General features: G+C 37.3%; 1 protein-coding gene across 3 annotated transcripts in view; it reads right to left on the minus strand.

Moving 5' to 3' along the window:
- The window catches only part of ASAP2 (ArfGAP with SH3 domain, ankyrin repeat and PH domain 2), an 85,273-nt gene that overhangs the window by 28,453 nt on the left and 33,757 nt on the right, over positions 1-23,063 (minus strand). For all 3 annotated transcript variants that reach the window (XM_063425091.1, XM_063425082.1, XM_063425073.1), the window contains exons 6-11: positions 13,764-13,893; positions 11,566-11,651; positions 10,124-10,199; positions 9,526-9,612; positions 4,082-4,185; positions 3,903-3,972 (exon numbers count right to left, since the gene is read on the minus strand). In XM_063425091.1, coding sequence (XP_063281161.1) covers positions 3,903-3,972; positions 4,082-4,185; positions 9,526-9,612; positions 10,124-10,199; positions 11,566-11,651; positions 13,764-13,893 — 553 coding nt within the window. The remainder of the gene's footprint in view (positions 1-3,902; positions 3,973-4,081; positions 4,186-9,525; positions 9,613-10,123; positions 10,200-11,565; positions 11,652-13,763; positions 13,894-23,063) is intronic.

Below are 23,063 nucleotides of genomic sequence, written 5' to 3' on the forward strand. Positions count from 1 at the left end.
TAATGTCATTAACTTGTAATGAATCATAAAAAATGCAGACATTCTCACAATCTCATTTAAGTTTACTGATGAAAACATTTAATTCAAAAAACAAGAAACAACAAATCAAAATGTTACAGATTCCCTTGGGAACAATGTATCTGGCCAAAAAACCCAGTATCATTATATATTAAGACCCATTAAAAAATCAAAACCATGGACAAACATTAGCAAGGAAACAATTACATATTTTTTCCTGTTAGGAAAAAAAAGAAGCATGGTGTCCTTGAAAAATAGCAGGTTCATGCTTTGCCCAGCATAAACAGCAGACGAAATAAAGTCATGCAAGCTTTGAAACAATAAATATGCAGGTCATTTGCTGGGCAATGTAAAACAAATTATACCCAAGAGAGGTTTTGGAGGCAGCAAGATGACAATGTATTGACAATTGCATTGTATTCTCTGCCTAATAAATAGCTTTTCAAATTCCAGGCTTCCTTTTAGTAGCAAAAGTGCATACAGTTTTAATTATTTAGTTATAAATTATACATAAATATATTAAAATATTTATAAATTATTAATTACATAGACACTGGGCAACTCATATATACCTTTCTCATAGGCTCTATCAGAATGTAAAAATGCAATTCATGTTTAAGAGAAAATCCCCTCGCTCCATGACTTTGTATCTGAAAAGCATTTGGGGCCTACTTAGTTTTCTCTAACTCATGAAATACGAAGCTGTAAATGCAGTAAAATGCTTCAGAGAGGTCTGAAGGACCAATGCACACAGGACTTGCCCCTCTGGACAGGAGAATGCAGCTGGAGAACTCAGTATCACAGTTTGAGAACCCAAAGAAATGGCTGCCACAAAAATAACATATCCTGGGCCAATATGCTGATCTTGGAATCCATATATACACTTGAGCTTTTATCTGAAGAACTCCTAAGCTGAAAACAGCATTACCAAGGGGATTAAAAACCCTGTGCATGTGGCTGACAGCACCTCATTCATGCTCCCATCCTGCAGCCAGTAACAGGTTTTGTCCTGCAGCCCCCTGGCCTGTGCCTGTTGTTTGGGGACAACACATTTCCATCACATGGCAGCTGCTGCCTGGGGAGAAGTTGAAGCCTAAAGCCAAAGGGAGGTAAGGCTGTGTGAGCTCCTCAGCCACATGGATTCAGACACCTGGCAGGATTAGGAGACACTAAACATGGAAAAACCTAACAAATGTAACTACTGTTACACTACTCATTTGAAACCTCTGAGATTCACTTTCCTGATCAAGTTTCTGATTAGATAATTAACTTTCAGACTACTAGTGAGTTTTTGGACACCCACGTTAACATGCCAGCACCCTGAAAAGTGCTGCTATTTTCATGCCATACACAGATCTGAGCATCAACTCATGTTCCTTCCTGCAGAAATGGCAACCCTATATCCAGCAAAACTTATAAACTGTTCCAGCAACGAACAGAAGTGTAGGAATCAAAAAGTTAGGTCTCTGAGACAATACAGGAGATATAGAGCTGATTTTACAAAAGGCAGGAGCAAATATGTCCACTTAACACACTTGGCTGACTGATTTTATCATGCATTTTTTCTGGATATCAGTGATCAACTTCAGAATAAAAAGATGAAATCTGATTGGTTTGCCTTTAGATTGTCCTTTTAATCATCATGGTGAAATCTTCAGCAGTAAAGAAAGACCAATAAAAATGGTTTGGTAGAGTCTCTGTTATATTCTTTTCTTTGCAAACAACCAGCAAATCTTCTTTAAACACAAATCCAGCTTTGAGCAGTCTGATATTTCTGAAATATTTTTGCCTTGTGACTTCTTGATCTGGAAAGGACCTAGAAATTCCTAATTACATGTTTCAATCCTCTTCTATAATTGTTTTTTCATCCATGTACACTAAATGTATGAATGCTGACTTCATTGAAACTTTTAGTTATCTAAAAGTATAACTGCTGCACATATGCCAGTGCAGGCAGGCACATACAGGGTCACAGCTGGGTGACTGACAGAGAACAAAATATATTCTCTCCATCCATCAGGAGCACTTGGCAGACAAGTTTAAGCACCTGCAATTGCTTGAAGATAGCTGTTCTAGAGACTGACAAAGTAGTCCCTTATAAAGAGGCTACATGACCAAAGAAGAGAAATCCATGAAGAATACGTAGCCCTTAAAGGAGAAGTATTTAGAGATTTGTATTTGATAAAGAAAGGAAAACTGACAACTGAATTTCTGAGATTTTGATGAACTGCTGGGATGAGAGAACAACATATTTCAGAGACCAGGAGATATCAACCATGAGAAGCTTGGAAATCAATGTTGTTCCTTCCAAATTCTCAGAAGACATTCAGAGCAGCCTAGAAAATTTTTAACAAATAAAAATCACTTCTACCTGTTTCAGTGTCTGTGAAACATTCATTAATTTTTTACATGAAGCTGTCATCAATATATGAGGGGGAAGTGAGCAAATAAGTGAAAATACCTTTCAGGAGTATATTTTAAAACAAGAAGGGACTTTTCTAATGTTGTAATATAAAAACACTGAGACCAAACCTGTGAAACACACCTATCTAAATTCACATTTGAATATGTGCCTTAGGAACTGATTTCCAGCTACAGCTCCACTGATTTCAGTGGGAACTTACTGCTTCTAAAAATGTCAGACCATCTGGTAGACAGCTTATAAAAAGAGAAGAAAACAGTATTTTGATAGACTCAGTAACTGTACTTGCAAGTGAAAGTTTTCAAATTCTGCTCCACAAGTGGATTTTGTAGCCTCTGCCAACTCTGAGCTGCCCCAACTACATTCCTACTGCCACCAGGACAGCATGTCCAACATCTGACAATCACAGCACATGGAGACACCAGCACAGAATACACCAGCAGACTTCTCTCTAACAAAGACTCCCTACACACCCAAATGAGAAGAGGCACAAACAAGCAGACAATTCCAAAGCCAGAGTAATGACTCTGCTTTGCAGGCCTGACTTCACACTCCTCCTTAACTCCTGATTATCAATTCTGAAGGCAGCAGCTTGTGGTTAGATGCACAAATGAGAGATTGATTCATTTTTGCTGCCAAGGTCAACCTGTAGTCATAGCAACAGGCATAACAGGATGAAGAACAGAACAGATCATAACAGGACCAAGAAGCAGGACTGGTTATTAGACCATGAATGAGAAATACTGTCACTGAGTTATTTTTTGCCTCAAGAAACTTTCTTAAAAGTTTTGAGAAAACAGTATTAAAATGTTACAGAAAACAAAACCAAGTTGAAGGCAAAGTGCAAAAGGTCCAAACCATGAAACCAAAACGTTTTAAAATTTTAACTATTGTTTAATAGTTATAGTTAATGTGTTCAAATATTGGTAGCAGCAATAAAAAGGAATTTGTAACTCTCTATTTCCTGTCATTCTGGTAGAAGTTGGTTTTAGACTTGATTTTCCCCAAAAGTAACTCCTAACAAGGTAACTACCATACAGCAGCAAACCTGGGGGAGAAAAGGAAATTCAGCATACTCTCAGTTTATCTCACAAATATAAAAAGTTGTTTAATTCATATCTAAAAAATGGCTTAATGCCGAACCATATCTTAAAAAGAGAGGAAAAAAAAGAAGTTAGAATTTGTATTTTTAGATAGTCTGGTAAAATGAACATTTACATGAACTGAGTCACTAAAAAAGCCTTTTTTCCCATTAACAGTCATAAACATTAAAATAGCTGTATTTTTAGATACTGTGCATGTCTTGATATATTTCTAAAAGGCAGTCTTAAAAAATATATCCCTCATATTCAAAACACTGCATCAGGAATCTAGCTAATTCCAAATCATAAATATAGACCAGCATAGCTTGCTTTTTTGTACTAGCAACCATGTACATAAAATACTGTAAACAAATACTTACTGTACCATGGGAAATTGTAAGAAAACCATTTTTAACCGAGCACTTCCTTTTTTGCCACACTTTTCTGATTCTAGTTTAAAGGGAAAAAAAAAAGTTAAGAGTTTAAAATATATTTTGTATGACATTGCTTGAGCTCCTAGGACCCAACACTTGTCCCAGCAAAGCCCAGCAGTACTCACCCATCACTTTTCTTGTACAGGCTGCCACTGCGCTCGGTGCCATGCTCCTTGTTTCCCTGAGGCTGGTGTAAACTGTAAGCTGTGCTCTGCCGAAGCTGAGAATCCTGAAATAACCAACACCAAGTTGAGATGCATTCCACACTTTCAGTGAAGCTACCCCCCGGTTAACGAGTTTCAAGAGTTTTTCCTTCCTGCTCTAGTCCAACAGGCCAAATGAAGCACACTTTTCCTCCTCAGTGAGAGAGAACAAGATCCATTTCTTTTTTCAGAGGGCACAAAAAACATTTGAGAAGCATCCATTATCAGCACCTACCAAAATCTTTTTAGTTGCTTTTATTTAGATTTACTCTTGGCCTTAATATGCAGGGGGTTTAACCCAAAACTTAATTGAGCACTGGCCTTTCCAACCCATGTAAATAAACACTGCAAGGTACAAACATCAAAGACTATTATTACCTGCAATTGCTAGTGCACTCTTCCATTGAAAAAATAATCACACATATCAATTTGAAGAAGTGATTTTCTTTATGGAAAGTGAGTCAAGTTATTGTCTGAAAAGCGGAAGAGTCCTCCTAGAAACATAGTTCAGGAGTCATAGAGGAAAATTGAAAAGTAATTTCCAAAAAAGAGTAATTTAAAGCAAAATATCTGGAAGAAAGTAGAATTCTGAGAAAGGAGGAGACAAGGATTAACTGAACCCTTCTCACTGCTCTCAGAACTACGCAGAGGCAGGACCCACTGCTGCAAGAGTCCAAATTCTCAAAAAATAAGAATCTGGAAATGAGGAATCTGATGTGTCACACTATATAACAGGAGTAGCATGACAGAATAGACTTTTAAATGCACACAGTAACAATGACTAATACTTAAAATTCTCATTTTTTTCTTTTCTACTGTCACTGCTCTATGGACATAATTACTCTTGTGCTATATATGGTATATAATACAAGTATAGTAAGGAAAAAAGACACAAAGCAGCTCACTTATATGACAATGAGCTATTCTAAACATGATGGTAGAGACAGACCTGCCACCTACACTCCTGTTCAGAGCACTTAGGACTCCACAGCTCCAAGCTGCAGATTTCAGGCTCATCCTGAATACACTGCTGGAGCTCAGTGGTCCTGAGAGCCATGAGCTGAGCTCCACACAGGCTGCAGCACTCCTTGGTGTTCCTTTTCAAGAGAAGCACCCTGTGTCCTCTCCCTGCCTCTCAACAAGTGATTTAGGGAGCCACAACATCAGCTGAGACTTTTAAAGGCCCTAAAGAACTAGCACTTAGTTGTAGTCTATGCCTGACAAAGTATCTCTTCAGATTTAAACCAGTCTATCCTTCATTTCTTGTTTGTTTACACAGAATTACTTGGTTTTGCACTCTGCACAACACAAATCCAGAACAATATTTTTTAAATAGTCCTGTCAGTGATTAAAAGCTGCTGCATGCATACATTTACTGACTTTTGAAGAAAATCTGATCTGACACTGCCTATTGTGCCCTACCAATGCCTTGATCTCTGCCTCCCATCAGACAGTAAAGGAACTCCATTCCCAAGATTAGAAGCCTGACAGGAAATTAATTTCAGTTCTCTCCATCCTCAGTTATGTAAAGATTACTGATGACCTCCAACACCTGCTCATAGCACCATTCCCATTACTTTATCTGTGATGCTACTTTTTGTGCATTATTTTCTGCCTCATTTCAGCTACCTCCCTTCATCTGTTTATGCTCAGCTGCTGTGTTTGGCCAAAGTGGCAAACCAATAATACAAGCTTCCTGCCTTATTTCAGCAGGAGAGGAAGCTGCAGCAGCTGACGTGTATTTCCCCGCATTCATGAATATGAACAGTATCTAAAAAATTTAATACTATTTCATGAAAAGATCTTAAGGACAAACATACTGTCCATTTTAATTTCTCAGTTCAGGTCATGTCCAGATCAACACTGTCTAATGTGATTGCCAAATTATGGTTTTCCACAGCTGTGGAAATCATGAACAATAAGTTCATGATTTTAATCCAGCTCCTAAAAGATGGTAACCACCCTGCAAATCATCACCACAATTAACATCCTTCCTTTCAGCACGCCTTTTCCATAAGCAGGCTCTCCAAGGACCTTCCCTTATTTCTGATTTGCATACTGCACAAAACAGAGATACAAATCACAGATAACAGGGTCAGACCCAATAGCCAGCCTCACTGGAGGAGCAGGAACAATGTACTTTACCTATGGGAGGAAATGGATCACCACCGGATAGAGAACACACAGCTAGTGCAGAGTATTGTCATTTTAAGTATATCTTGACCGTAACAAGATCAGAACAGGCTGAAGTACACAAGCCTAAGGAACTGAACTTTGACCACTTTATCAACTTTGAAATACAGATAGGCATATAAAAAGAGGTGAGTCATTTAAAATTTGCAGCATGTTCTAAATGAATCACTTCACTGACCATAGAAAGGTTTGAAATTCTTTCTTCCAAAGTCTATAAACATACACTGACATCTAAGACAAGCTGAACAGCAGAGCTAAAAGTGAAAGAAATGCAAAAACAGTATTCTCTAAAGATGGTCTGTGACCACTGATAAATATTCTAAGATCCTATTTATCAGCCCCACTACTTGAACACAACAGAACTTTTCATATGAGGTGCTTCCACCTATACACAACAAATTTTGGCTAGCCATTCCACAGCTCCACAGCTCCCACAGGAGCAGGATTTTTAGACTGTTTCAATCACTCCTGTATGTAAAGCTGCCAAAAAGAAGCTCTTATAGCTCTCCCAGAGCCTGAGCTTCTATGACATTTGCAGGATCATTGCCAAGAGGATGATCCAGAGATCTATCCCTTATCTAACCCATCCATATCCCTATTACAGCCCCACAAAGTCTTCAAAAGACATATCTATCAGAATCCCCTGCAGGCAGCCTCTCCTATAGCAAAACTACCTTAAAATTTGCCAAGAAACACAACATTTATTCCATTTTGCCTATTTAGTGGCCTAAATAGATTATAGGTTCTACCAAAGAAGCAGTAACAAATCTGAACACTACAGTCACAGGAGGTGACCTTACCCAAGGTCATGAGAACAAGAACTGTAAAGACAATACAACTCTAAGGTTGACCCCGAAACTTGCAGAACTTGTACATTTGAAAAATAAAAGCTTAAAAATTAAAATTTATGAAGGTGCACACAAAATGATGTTTCAAAAAGAAGTTTCAATACAGACCAGGTTTGAGGAAGTTGTGTGCAGGAAGAAACTATGCATAAAGGCACAACAAAAAAAGGTTCACTAGGAGTGCTTGTGTGTGTTCAATTTTTTAAACACAACAGGAACAATATGTGTCAACATTCTGTCATTTCTTACACGAAGTCCATTTTAATTAAAAATACATATATCTTCAAAATCTTGCAAGAACATCAGAGCAAGAAACTGGATTTATTTTCCAAAAGAAAGTACAAGGGAAATCACCAATTTGTCTTACAACGATTTTCTGTCCCAAGAAAAATCTGATAAATTTTTTGATAGTTTTGTTTGTTTGTCTTCTGTTTGGTTTTTTGTTTTGGTTTGGTTTTGGGGTGGGTTTTTTTTGGTTTTTTTTAATAATAAAATACATGAAAGAGGAGAAAGAACCAGTCTTTTCATGCCAACAGACAAAAGCTCAGAGGAAAAATCCAGTTTCTTGAAATCTGAATGGAAATCATGCCACTATTTTCATTAAAACATAGTAACACTTACTCTCCTAGACTTCGGTCACAAAATGTAAATGCATTTCAGGAAGGAAAAAGAAATCAGTTATAGTAACGAAAATTACAGTGCAACAAGAATAATATTAGTGGGTTGTACAGTAAATTATATAAGAACTCTTTGGTATCCCACTGATTAACTGATGTTTTCAAAAAGCTTTAAAAATAATTATAATAATTCTCCTGCTCTGCAGGTAAGCATCTATATCTAAATTTGAAGAATTAATAAATAATGACTATAGGATAAAGCACTTTTTATACTGGTATTTTTAAATGTCACAAACCCACTAGAAATAAAAAAATTATGTGTACTACTAATTTTTGAGTCTGTGAAAAAATGTGTGCTTGTCACATCCTCCATATATATTTCATATGAGTATCACTGCTAGACATTCCCAGCAGCCATGAAAGCAAACTGCTTCTATCTCTCTTGAGCAAAGATCCAGTTAAAATAGAGGACACCTGTTAACACACCCTAAACAGCAAAGACTGCTTGGGAGTGGGCAGCCAATGACTAACCCAAAGCAGTCACCATTTCCACAAGGTTCCTTAACCTCTCACTCTACCAAGTTCAAATTTGGAAGTTTTTGGCAAATCAGTGAGTCCTGAATGCCAGACAGAATCTAAGGAAGTGCCTCTGATCTTATGGGACTTTGTACACAATGGTCATTGCAAACTTCCCAAGGTAACAAGTGAAGAATGTTCGAGACCATTTGAAATGCCCGTCAGCAAGCCACAGAATCACAGGGGTTTGGGTTGGGAGGGGCTGCTAAAGAGCATCAAGTCCAACCCCTGGCTGTGGGTGAGGACATCTTTCACTGGATTACACTGCTCCACAGCCATCATCTGTCACCAGCAAAAGCCAGGAGTCACCACAGCCTTTATGGGAAGATCAAAGCAAGACCGGAAAAGATCAAGGAAGTCTCAGCTCTGTAGACTAAACTATTTTATTGTGATCCCTCTCAGAAAGAGAATCTGAAAAGGGGGTGGAGGCTCATTCATCACTTACTCCCAGCCCAGCAGCTACACAAAGGAAGCTGGCTGGCATTTATTTGTATGAAGAGGAGGCACTAGCAATCTGAAACAAAAGTAGACCCAATATTTAGGATTACATTATACAAAAGATGCTTACTTCCAGATCAGGGTTTGAAACTACTCCAGAATTCATTAAATCTAACAGCAATCATAATTGGAACTCAAAAAATACTTATTAGATTGCTAAACTGACCCAGCTCTTGCACATCTGAACAGTGGCATTTTGCAGCTGAGTAGCAAACTTGATTGTCATTTTTGCAGATGATGATAGAGGTGTTTTGGGATTTGAAGCTCAGTTTTACATAATCATTATACAGTTTGGAATAATATTGTGTGATAAGATTCTATGAATAGGGTCTTCTTGATATTGCCCAATTTCTTTCAGTCATTCTCAGTTTGATCAACAGTGCACCATCTGAAGTATTGTACAATACTGGGAACAAAAAAATTATTTTTCAGTAAGTCTCATATTTTTGGTGGGCATTTGTTTTTTCTAAAAAATGCCTTTGTCAGAAACATTCAACATCAGTATCAAAACAAAGATGAATGAACAAAAGTAATTAAATGTCTGATAAAAGTTAAAATAACTTTATTTTGAATATTAACATTACATTACAAGTAACTAAAATAGGTATTCCAAAGTTAAACTACCTTATATGCTCACCTCTTTCTGATCAACTTGGAGTGCTGATTTTAAAATATCTCTGAGCTGTGTTAATTGTCTTCGTTCTTCATCTTGTGCTTGTTTGATCTTGAATAAAGCAAAACACAGGTTAAAAATAACTTTTTTTTAAATGCAGGTCTTTCAAACTTGCTGCTTAATTGGTTCATTTTTTGAGAAATATTCAGCAGGAATATTTTTGAGAATATTCAGTGAGAAACCAAAGAGAAAAGGTAATGTGATCAGTTTATTTTCCCTTGTATCTTCAGAAGACTTAATAATGGTTATGATATTGGTGTGTTAAGACTTTGATATTGCCTCACAATGCTCTTGTTTCCTTGTGTTCCATTTGAAACTACATGTTATTTTCCACTTAATAAACACTTTAGAGCAAAGGCTGTTTTTATAACATTTTACACAGTGGGGTCCTGAACTGAAACTAAGGCTTCTGAATGCCAACTTATAACAAGATTTTACCACCAGTCTAATCTAAGCTTTAATTGCCGACTGTTAAAGCAGTCAGGCAACCTGAACCAAAATGATCATGCTTCTACTGTAAAAAACTAAATTTACCACACAAACATGAAATGTTGCTACTCACTGTATAAAGATCTGTTGAGAGTGTCTCAATTGAAGGCTTGAGACTTTCAACTGCTTTTAATCCATCCTGAAAGAAACTTAAAAAGAAAGGCAAAACACAAGCTGTTATGAAACTTTACTTTGTATTTTCTGCTTTAAAAATTGCCAAAGTAAGACATGCATATTATTATGCCATCCTGTAAGCTTGAAAACAGTAAACTTTTTAAACTGATCTTTGACTGATCCACCTCTTTATTTCCATCACAGCTTATTCTAATATGCAAAATCCCCACTTAGATTCAGAATTGCCACAATCCACTGCCACATAAATTTTTCTCATTCTCACCTCAAATACAAGTTCTCATCACACTTTGTGAAGGCCCAGAACAAGTAAGATTCATTTGCAGAACAGCAAAAGCTCTGGTAGATATAAAATAATTGTGATTTCTTGAAGCCACATAATTTTATGTCTGATGCGATCTTTTTTCTAAAGGAAAAACCCTTTGTTTCCTAAGCATTAATTATGGTCTATATGCAAGCTGAATATGCTGCATCTTTCTGTAGTATATGCATTTTGTATTGGCAGTCTAATGCTATCTATGCCAAGTACTCCAGTTCTTAAAAAAAACAATTTCAGATTTAAAAAATAAATTTTAAGAAATCACAGTTACATGCACATTTGATTAAATATTGCTGCACTGTTCACAACATAAAATATTCTTACTCTGGGAAGCAGTCATGAAGGTGACAACACATTTCTGTTGTTAAAATTTTATTAAACATACAGAGCAACTTAATGACACTACAAGTAAAACTGATTTTAAAAGCAACACAGTTATTTATGAAAAAAATACATAGAGGTAGACTGATGTTTTAAGATGAAAACTTAAATGATTTCTACAGGTTAGCAGTGGCCCTTTCAAGTTTATAGCTGTGACTTCATTGCTATATGACAGATTTGTGACACTATCATAACAAAAGCACATAATTCTACTGAGAACTATGTGTTTTACTACTGGGTTTTCCTCCAATAAACTGGAAAAAGAGTGACTCTTTCAAAGTAGTTTTATTCCACTACTTATGCAACTTATTTTTCTTGAGCACAGAATTAACTTAGATACACTCAAAGAAGTCCATCAAAACTAAAGGACCACTAAGCAATAGATCACACTAAATGCCCTGTTTCAAGAGTAGTTTATAAACATGGCAAATTAATGTTCAGTATTCCTTTGGAACATACAATTATATTCAACATAACAAGCTCAACCTCATTACATTTTTCAGAAAATAGCAACAAAAGCTATGACTAATCTGACAAAAGCAATTTGTCGAAAGACATCAGCAAGAACAGCTGAATCTTTAAGTTTTATTTTGAAAATCCTAGGAAAGTGTCATGATGAAGTCAAAAGTTGAAAACAAAACATTGTTCCAGTTAGTGTAGAGATCAAGAAAAGTAAAACATACTTGCACTGAGCATGAAAATACTTGATCAAGTTCTGAAGCAAGTCCACTCCTTTTTTAATCTTGATTTCATTGACTTTCAGAAGGTACTGTTAAAACAGTAATTCATAAAACAAATTACTTACTAGTGCTAAGGGGTTGTTTTGAACATTTTATTTTCAGTTATATTTCAACAAGTTTTAACAGTCACATATTTACAAAACCTAAAAGAAAATGCAGCAAAAAGTGGCTTCAAGAGTTAAATCACACAAAAAGAATTCTTGTCACTACTGACTTTTGATATCCTGTGAGGATATTTCACTATGATTTGTTCAAATTGTTAGAATATCCTTTGGGACTCCTAAGGAAAGCCTCTGTTAAAGAAAGCATGAAAGGGTTTGTGTAGTACTTTTAGGAATCCATTCTTACACCTAGCAGCACATCTAAAAATATATCTCAGGTGTTGTTAAATTCATTGCTAAACAGATTTCCTCAAGGAGGAAAGCAGTTCACTTTTAAAAAAATGGTGAGGGATTATTTTAACAAGTTTTAAAATTTGCCTGTTGATTTTATAGTTTTCCTTATAAAATCCTTATATGTGGTAATTACAACAAATTACAGTTTAGCAAGAGATTTTTCAAAGAATCTACTGTCAAGCGTAAAAGAAGTCATCTACTTTTGCATAAGGCACAATCAAAGTCCACATTCAGTAGCAGCTCCTCCCCTGAATACCATAGCATAAAATATGTCAGCCATGCAAGCAGAAGTATGATTGATCAAATATCAAGGTCCTTGGCTGTCCATTAAATGACTACAAATTTTAACCCCAACTTAGACAGTGACCTCTAAGCAAAGGAGTGAATGTCTTCTTAATGATGATCTAATGCACCTAATGCAACCCTTTTCACAGTACACCCTAAATGTTTTAAATCAACTAAAGTAAAGCAGCATCCAAGTGCCAGCTTGCAATGTTGCAGCTTCTTATGCTGGTTCTGGTGAACAAATGATAAGCCCAAACACAAACATGTGCACTGGACAGTATTTAGTTTCAACAATCTCCAGCTCCTGTTAATTTAAAATGGAGCTCCAGGCATTTGGTATTCAGTTCACTTTCTAATTCTCTATAATTTATAGAGAACTAGTCTGTACTTATGATAAAACTTCAATAAGTCACCCTTTTGACTTACTATCAAAACCAAGGTCCTCTTTCACAACTATTTAGGGGTAACTGAGTACACTTCTTATCCTCAAAATCAGAAGAAATACAGGATACACTTCAGCCACCCCATATTTAAGGTAATTTGATCCAATTTCACAGACTTCACCCTTGTTATTACTAGAACTGACTAAAGTGAACTTTTTCTTTATTGTGACACAGCAAGGGAGAAGTATCTGCTCTTAGTTGTTTCTTAAGAAGGATACAGATGGGCAATTAGCTGACAACATCCATATGTTTATTTGTTACTCAAATCCCTTTATCAGTTTTGAACATTTTAGTCTGATTCTGTATAGGAATGTGAACCTTTTCTCTTATGTATGAGTGCATGCTGTTACTAAAAGTAATATTCAGGACAACTGCAGTTATGCTATGCTGGCATATGAGTCAAATTAGCTATCATCATCAGAAAAGGCAGTAGAAGCACCCATGGTGTATTTTTGGGCTAATGCATACTAAAAAAGAACACAGCAACTTGAATTCCCAACCACAGAACCAGACATACTCTTAAATTAATTGAACCAAAAATATTCATATCAGATTTAACATACTGCAAAATCACAGAGATTTTGAAGTAGAAACATTCTGAAACAGCTTGAAAGACAACTGGATTCTATCCCTAGCATTTTTTCCTGCACGAGCCAAGCAGTGTGCTAGACTAGAGCCTCTCCTCCTAATAACAAAACAGCTGTCAGCACAAGGAACAATTCAGGGAATGATCAAGGGCTTAAAATAACTTACAGTGAAGTAGTAGTATAAAGACTTATTTGTTATAATCTCTTAGTGTTTTATTTGCATTAATTTAACTGTTAAGTGAAATTAGAAAATATCTAAATTCCCTGCAAAGTTGCCCATCAGGGTAATTAAAAAAATTGTTTTCACAAATGGAGTCAACAAATAACTTGGCATTTCCCTTTAATATCACAGCTACTCTTAAATAATTGCATTTTTCAAAATTTTCCTAAAAACAGCAGCAGAACAAAAATAATTTCATGCTGAATCTTACCTCACACATCTGTAATTGGAAGAACCTTCTTTCTTTCTCCATCTCTTCTGCAATTTCAGCTCCACTTATTTCTGTACGAATCATCCCATGCAGTTTAGCATGCTCTTTTTTCTCCTTCTCTATTTTTGTACTATAAGGCAAAAAGAATCAGTCAATGAAGTGAGAAATCCACAGCCTCTCAGGAAATCAGATTATTCACAAAGTCTACTGACAGATGCGGAGCCAAACTCCTGTAGCTTTGCATACAACTTACTTCCAGATGACATTTCATTTGAAATTTGACAATGACTAAAGATCAGCAATGACATACAGTAGCTGAAATCTAATTAATCATCTGTTAAAGTAATGTTCTGACAGATATTCCAAGAGAAGACAATCAATGAGAAGAACATACTACGTTTTTGCTCCAAAGAAAGAAAATACAGGAAAAATAATGAGTTTTAATTGAAAACATAGGGGGATGTTTAATCCCAACAGAGCAAACACTGGTTAACAAAGTTCAATTATGTCACCAGATTTATTGAGTCTTGCCTGTCATCAAGTCATCTTCTATATATACAGGGTTTCCTAAGCCAAGATCACAGTTGCTGTCTGTACTTGCTGCTGAGCCAGTTGGCACAGGGAATGCCGACCAGCCGGCTGTGTTGCAGACTTCAAAGTCTGCTAGACCAGCTGTCCTAATTCCCTAAAAGTTTCCATGAACATTTTCCAAGAGCTCTGAATAAAACAGGTTCTCCTGCAGAATATAAATGAATTACCAATGCCTGGCACATTCCCACAAACTCACTTCTGCATTTGTTGAAGCTATTTTCCACATCATTCCTAAATGCAGTAGCATAATTTGACAACCTAGTTAGACAAGTCTAATATAGGAAAAAAAAAATGTATGTTAAGGAAAGAAAATACATGATGGTGTTTACTTTTTGAAGACTTTTAATTTGTTACTCATACTGTTTAGAACCTCAAAATTCTGAAAAGAGCTTCCTGAGGAAATGCTACACTGTTTTTGACCATGAGGAAGCATTACACAGGAATACAGGAAGGAGATCAGAGGAACAAATAAAACACACAACTGTCCTACCTCCTCTTGGGTAGTCAAGTGTCTCTTAGCTCTCTCTCTGAAAAGATGACATGTCTCAAGTACTCTCTTAACCTGATGTTAACATTACCCTAACAGCTTATGGGAAAATGTCTAGAAGGTCTGAGGACTTTGAATCAACACAATATTCTGTATTTATACTTCTCAAAAATGAGGAACTGCCTCCTATTACACCTCAAACAGCAAGGGAAAACAAGAATTAATTCCATTAATCCTTCCCGTCAGCACTCCCACTGGGGAGCATTTTGAGCAGCAATTCAAAAAGCCCCACTGTGCTCTCAGCACGGGCAGTCCCAGCAGAGCCAGCTCTGTGTAGTATTGCAGCAGTCAGCACATCCAGCCAGCACTGTGCTCTCCTCAGCCCATCACATCCTGCCAGAAGCAGACGTTTGGAAGGAAACTCCTCTCCTTTGAAATAAATATTCTGCAAACCTCCAGTCACCTGAATTAAAAGTCAGTTCTAGAACGTTCTGTTTTCATGAAGAAAAGGTCAGCGCTCTTACCCAATTATGCTATTTTAAATGCACAGAAAACAAGAGTCCAGACACAAGAATTAACCAGACAATCCTGAACAAGAAAGATAAACCATTACAAAAAAGATTCACAGAAAATTATGAAGATGCAGCTCCTTTCTAGCACACACTCTAGAAGAGTTTACATTATATTGTACTTGATAGTTCTAAAACAGTCAAACCTCAGAGGAAAGATCCAGGATGTTTCAGTTCTCTCAATTTCCAAATTAACATAACAGTTCTTGAGGCCAGAGAACTCACTAACGTGACCAGGTGTGAGAAGTCTAATAACTACCAATTACTATTGAATAGTATTTTCATTTTGTACAGAGAACAATACTCAAGCATAAGAAAATGAAACCACCTCCAAAATCCTAGGAGTTTATTAGCATGTCATAAGGTATCTCTCAATGCTAAAAAGATTCTAAACCAAAATATAGCTAACACTGCCAAAGAGTCAAACATTATGCACAATACTACAGTATACATTTTATTCCTCCTAAAGAAAGCTAGATTTTGTTAAAAGAATTCTTTCTGCTCTTTAAAAGATAAATCATACTCCACAGGCAAAAAAACCAGTTAAACCAAGATGAAAATATACTGACCTCTATCAAGTAATTCAGAGAAAGATATCCTTGAAGCCATTTGGTGGAGCTTCAGGCTACCTGTCTTCAAAAACTCAAAAGAATACTTTACCAAAAACCCCAAATCATCTGTCAGTGACAGTACCAGAGATACGTGTCTGGTGATTTCCTATTTGCATTTCCTCATTATTTATGCTTTTAATATCTAATTACATCTTCGTTTTTGTAATTCAGAATTTACCCTGTTGTTTTGCCACAATAATATGCTACCTCCTATCTGAGTGATACTACAGGACACTTTGTTTCTAGGGAAACAAAGAAACTCCTCACAGCCGTTTTGCATGCAAATCTTCTGAGTGCTAAAGGCTGCCTGAGTGTCCTATCCAAATGCAAGGATCAACTCAGCTTCAAGTATCAGTCTACTGTGACATTAACCAGATCCTTTTGGCAAAGACAGTCCTGTAAACGCTACACTGAGGGATTTCCAAATGTTGGAGGGTATTCAGGTTTTCCAGGCGGATCAATTAACCCAAATCAATAAGAAAATTGTGAAAACCCTGAAAAATACCCCAGAAGCAATGAGAAAGCAGCAAATGTTTTGTAATGCTGCTATTCTTAGAGCTCATGCCGTACATATCACATATACAGACTTTGCTGACTAAGATTAAGATGTGAGCACACGTCAGTCCATTTACAACACAGCTGCACATAACTAATATACAGTGAGCTCAGATGTATGTAACAGACAAGCAAAGCTGAAATACAGGATGAAGAATTACAGCAGTAAAGTCAGAGACAAATTGAATGGTCTCACCCATTCAGTTTCCAAGATTGTTTTTACCACTTCAATTTGAAAAGCAACTATCTTTCAATATAAATTATAATTTTCATTTCAAATAAAACAATTTTGTCATACAGATTGTGGTTTAAGCACCAAAGACTTGTATTCATTTTCTGCCAGTCAAAAAGGGTAAACAATCACAGCATCCTGTGTGCATGCAGCAGTAGTGAGCTGGCTGGCTGGGATGCAACTCTCTCATTGTCCCTCTCCTTCTCCATAGAGCAGTAAGCCAGGCTGAGTCTGGGTGAAAGAGCCTCCATCTTATTTCACCCTACTGCCTGTCAATGCTCACAGTTACGCATGTCTCTCCTATCACTCAAGTCCTCAATGAAGAATTCACCTTTTCCTTTTGGAAATGCTGGAAAGATTTTCCCTTCCAAACATCCTGCTCTGAATGATAAAGGGGAAGAGGGCAGAAGGAGCGAAATGTACTCAGATATTTTCATCATTTCATCCATAACATCTGCAGATTCATTAAAAGACTTTTCCATTTAATTTGTAGGCAATCTCTTTCAAAATAAAAATACTTAATATGAGTTCTTAGACTTGAAACAGTATATTGTGGTTGTGGTTAACTGGACTTCAGTGAAGCCTTCAACACTGTCTCTCACAGGATTCTCCTGAAGAAACTTGCTGCTTATGGCTTGTTCACTGCCTGAAGAGCCTGCAGAGGATGGTGGTGAATGGAATTACTCTAGCTTGTGACTGGTCACTAGTGGTATTCCCCAGGCTCCATGTTGGGGCCAGTCCTGATTAATATCTCTATGAATCACCTGGAAAAGGGGATTGAAGGTATTCCCAGTAAGTCTTCAGATGACACCAAGCTGAGGGGGGAATGTGGATCTGCTGGAGGGTAGGGAAACTCTGCTGAGGGATCTGGACAGGCTGGATAGATAGGGGAAGGCCAATGGTATGAAGCTGAATAAGGCCAAATGCCAGGTCCCACACTTGGATTGCAACAACCTCAGACAGCGCTGCAGGCTGAGGACAGAGTGGCTGGAAAGCTGCCTGTCAGAAAAGGGCCTGGAGGTTCTGGCCAGAAGGCAGCTGAACACGAGCCAGCATGAGCCCACATGGCCAAGAAGGCCAATGGCATCCTGGCCTGCATCAGTAAGAGTGTGGTTAGCTGGACCAGAGCAGTGACTGTCCCCCTGCACTCTGCATCAGCGAGGCCATGCCTCGAGCGCTGTGTCCAGCTCTGGGCCTCTCAAAGACACTGAGGTCTAGGGCAAGTCCAGAGAAGAGCAACAGAACTGGTGAAGGGTCTGGAGCACAAGTCTGATGAGAAGTGCCTGAGGGAGCTGGGATTCTTTAGGTTGTTGAAAATGAGGCTCGGGTGGACCTGATCACTCTTTACAACTACCAGGAAGGAGGTTTTAGCAGTGGAATTTCAGTTTGCTCTCACAGGTAACAACCAATAGGACAAAAAGAAACTGCCTCAAGTTACACCAGGGGAAGTTTTGATTGGATATTAGAAAAAAAATTCTTCTGGAAAGGGTTGTCAAGCATTGGAACAGACTGCTGACGGGAGTGGTTGAGTCACTATCCCTGCAGGTATTTAGATGTGTAGATGTTTTGGATCTGGGGACATGTTTTGGATGTGGGACATGTTTTGGATGTGGACTTGGCAGTGTTAGATTTATGGCTGAACTTGCTCATCTTAAAGGTATTTCCAAACTTAAATGATTGTCTTATTCTGTTCTATGACTCTAAGCAACCTTGTTTAGCATTTTCATTCTATATCACTATTCACAAGCTGTGACCTCCACTTTGTCTTATGTAGTTGCATCAAAAAGAAACAAGGCAGAGCTACAAATGTCAGTGGTCTACTGAGTCAAGTTAGAGCTCTGAAGAAGTAAATTGAGAAATGCTTGAAGAATTTTCAGATAAAATAGTTTCATATTGTGTAAAACATGAGTTTACAAAACTGGAAATAGCATCACCTAAACAAATAGTAGTGCAGACATCTTAACAGATGACTGTATTTGACTTTGTTCATTTTTCCATTGACTTCAAATAGTTCAGAAACAAATCAATGATAGTTGTTTCTAGATCTGAGCGCTTGCGTTTCTTCACAGTAATGTATTGTTAATGCCCGGATCTTAAAATGCCATAAGCATATTCAAACAACTTGTTCACTTCACTCAGTTGTGCAAAAGAGACCTCATGCCCAGTTTTTAAAAGAAGAATGGCAAAGGAGGAGAGGTAATCAGCCTTCTCAGAAATAGCTCACTAATTTCCATTAAACCTTTACATTTCATAGCATTAGCACAACACTTGTTAAAGAAAACTTCTGAAGATAATAGGCATTTACAAGCCCCAGAATAAGACAATTCTATATTAAGAAATTTATATGGTTTTCTTTTCAGGAAAATCAGGTTTATTTCCAGAATACAGACATATTCAGCTAAAAAAAAAATGTGAATAATATGCTTCAGTAAGTTTATGCTTCTATTTCCTATGTAAAATTGATGCAAAGTCTTTACCTCGGAATCTACCACAACAGGAATGATCAAACTGAAGCATGTGGGTGATATCTGGCTCAGCGCCCTGCTGAATCAGATCTGTCTGCTGGGAGAATGAGCAGTTTTTATGACATGTGTACTCCTTCCCCATATGGTCCCCCGGCACGCCTGCCATTAGTGTTTAAGTACACGGGGGAAAGCAACAGCCTTGTAACCAAAAGAGCCCGTCTGGAAGAGCTCTCCCAAAGGACACAGAGCAGTCCCGCTGCACTGCTGCGGTGGCCAGCAGCATCTCCCAGCTCCCATGTGGGAGACAAGAACTGTAACTGAGGTGCCATGAGAAATGCACTGCTTTAAGGCTTTAAAAACATTTAAAATCTTTATGGCTCCAACTGAGTCATGTTAATGATTGATGGTGAGAAAAGATAAATTATTCATGAATGTCACCTCAGGATAGTTCCAATTTTTGACTGAGGTAGGTTTGCATGAAGCTACAGGTTACTTGCTCCTCATGCTACCTCTTTCAAGAGGAGCCCCAGGGTACAAAGAAATAGGGATCCAGCTTCCCTCAGTTACTTCTGCTAAGATGATCCTGAGGAAAATAGTCTGAGAATAGTCTGAGGTGGCTACAGGGCAAAGGAGGTGCATAGTAATCAACAATGATGGATGGTGATCCAAGAGCATCAGAATGGATCTTAACATCTCTCTCCCAAACAAGAACTAGATACACAGGAATTTTTAAATATATTTAATTACATACAGAGGCTGAAGCAGTAGCTCAAAAATTGCTATGGGAATAAAGCAAAGCAGATACCATTTTAAAATTAACTTCCTTTCTTTTTAAATAGGTCACACTTGGGTATATATACACCCAAGAGGTCAGCGCAAAGGTGCAAGTAAGAGAGATGAGCTAGTGTGATAAATAAGCTTAAAATTTTTTCCTTATAAAAACAGTAATCAGTATGAAAACGGTGACTTCCCAATACACTACAAAAATACCACTTCATTAGCTGGCATGTAGCTTCACAGGTCTGTACTTGTGACAAGGAAATGCAGATGAACAATATGATGTTAAGCATATGAGCTACAGAGGCATGTGCAGATAAAGAGCAGCCTAGCAGTCTTGAATAGTTTGTTAATCCAAAGGGAAAAGTAAAAGAAAATTTAAAAAAAAACCCAAAAAAACCAATAACGGGAAGAATTTTAAAAAGAGATATTCACATATGTGAAGAAATATCACTGGAAAATACTGCTCACTAAGCACACATTTAGAATTGGTTTTAGGCACAATCCAAACAAGGAGTTAACAAAAATAACAGATTGAAGAAGGCTGAGCAAACCTCTGGCTATCAGCACCTATGTCCACCATTCTATTCTGACAATACAAGCTGTAGGTGAAACTGAGGTTACCTCTCCCTGTTCCTTTGTCCTTTTTATTAAAGCAGAGAGCATGAAGATAACACAACAAAAAACCCCAAAATCTGCAATCAAGAACTCTTGAGGTGACTCTGTATCCACCCACTGCTACAGATGACCAAAACACACAGCTATAAGGAATTTTGGATGCATTCAGGATAGCTACACAATGAGAAGTTATTTTCTTAAGAAACCTCAGCAGCATGTATAATAGCAACCAGAAAAATCCCACCGTTCTCCTATGTCCAAAAATGAGTATTAGAAAAAAGCTGACCTGAACAGATTCAAGCTCCAATTAATATTCTCATCCTAAATTGAAAATCACATCATTAAACTTGTCATCTCTATTTTTTAAAGACAAATGCTCCATAATGACAGCTCGTAACACCTCAATTTATCTGGAAACCAATCTTATGTACAAGAGGTCAAATCCCACGGTCCTACTGCAGGGGCAGGGTTCTCATGGAAGTTCCAAGACTGGATTTAACTCAACAAAACCATGCAAAACTGGTCTGCTCCTTGGTATACACAACACAGCTTGCATCAAAAAACAACACTCCCTGACTGCCAACCTTATTCCATGAAAATTAATTTCTGCTGTTGTAGAACAGCCTACAAAAAAGGCTAAAAAAGAGGAATTGTTTTTAAGAATTTTCTTGTATACAGAACTCCCAGACTCTCTATCCTGAGTCTCAAGCAGATGATCCTTTGGTCTTGATCAAAGTCAAGGAGTCCAACAGGCTGGATTAAGAGCTTAAAACTTTGAAATATTGATGTGGAGCTTTCATCTAACCACCTAAAAAAAAAAAATAGAGCACTCAGTAATTGTACCAGCCCACCACTTAGAAATACCAAAAGAATGGTTCATGGATCTGAAAGAAATTCCTGATGAATATGTGCTACCTTTGACTTTTGCAAGTTGAATAACCTGACAGGTAAATGGCTTAGAAATGAGCATTGTCAAGGAGGTCTGCCTCATTTGTTAAAAAGTCTTGCAGAAAGTAGAGATGTGGAAAAGGAAACCTGTTTCAGATCAAAACCCAAGTGTCTTACTTGAAAGCAAAGTCATAAAACAGGTTTTCTAAAGGATTGCCAGTTGAAAGAAAAAGAAAAAAATCTCATTATACCATACAAGCAGTAATGGATTCAATCCCACAGACAGAAAACACATCGTCAGCATCACATTTTCAGATCCTGAATGACACAGCACACAGAACAACATTTCCAACATGTCCATAACCTCAAATGAAAATCCTCACATATACAAATACATTTTCTAAAGGGATTTCTTACTTCTCAAGTAATTAATTAAATAACAACTGAAAATATTTCTGGTATATCTGTCTCTGAAACACCAGCTCTGAGCAAACCGATGATCAACTACAAATCTTTACATCACTTCAACACATTCATTCCTAGTGAATACTAGATCAGAAATCCTAAAAGCACTTGAGGTCTTGGTCCAGTAGTAACTGCTCTTGGTGTATGTCCCAGCAGTGCACAAATTTATTTTAAATTCTGCACGTAAACTTTGTGGGATGTCAGTATGAACAGTCACACACAAGAAAACAAACTTTCTGATCCAGCAATCGAATGGTGCTAGACAACAGCAAACTAAATTATAGGACTGTTCTTTAAGGCCTGTCCTCAGAGATCAACTACTGTGATAGGCAGTGATTAGAAATCTTAATTACTTCAATAGTCAATAATTGCTATGGCACCAAATGAGACTGCTCACCAGTCAGGAACATAAAACACTGGAGCCATCACAATCTTCTATGGATTTAGAGTGACAGACCAGAGGTCTATCTCAGTATTTCAGAATGTCTTTTTATGAAAATCCTGCTATAGCTAAGGCAGTTTCAAAAATCAAATGACACACCAGTCTTCCTTACAATTTGATGCTAGAAATTCATAACTAGACCATTCTCATTGTTATTCACAAAAGATATAATGAAATTTAGCTAACTGGTTGCTTTTGTGGGTGAACCAGATACAGGAATAATTTCTGAAGACTTCAGACAAACTAACTAAGTGGGCACCAGGGAATCATTATAACTTCGTGGAATTAAAAAAAGTACACAAATGATGCTAGATTTTCAGCCAGTCTACTTGGCTGTGGATCTGCAAGTTCTTTATGTTAAATAGTGCCATCACATGTGATTCTTCTGGACCTGTATCATCAGAGATGGTCTGATACAAGGCAGCATGATTTCAGAAGAACAAAGATACTGGACATGTGACACAAAACTGATAGTCATCATCCAGGTAATACTCTAATGTGGAATAAAACTCACTACAAATTTCTGCTAAGGAGACTGCCAGCTGTACTGATACAATTGACCTGGCCAGCCCTGGAAACAACTGTCCCTGATGCAGGGCA

The sequence above is a fragment of the Prinia subflava genome, chromosome 2, assembly GCF_021018805.1.
Source record: "Prinia subflava isolate CZ2003 ecotype Zambia chromosome 2, Cam_Psub_1.2, whole genome shotgun sequence".
NCBI lineage: Eukaryota > Metazoa > Chordata > Aves > Passeriformes > Cisticolidae > Prinia > Prinia subflava.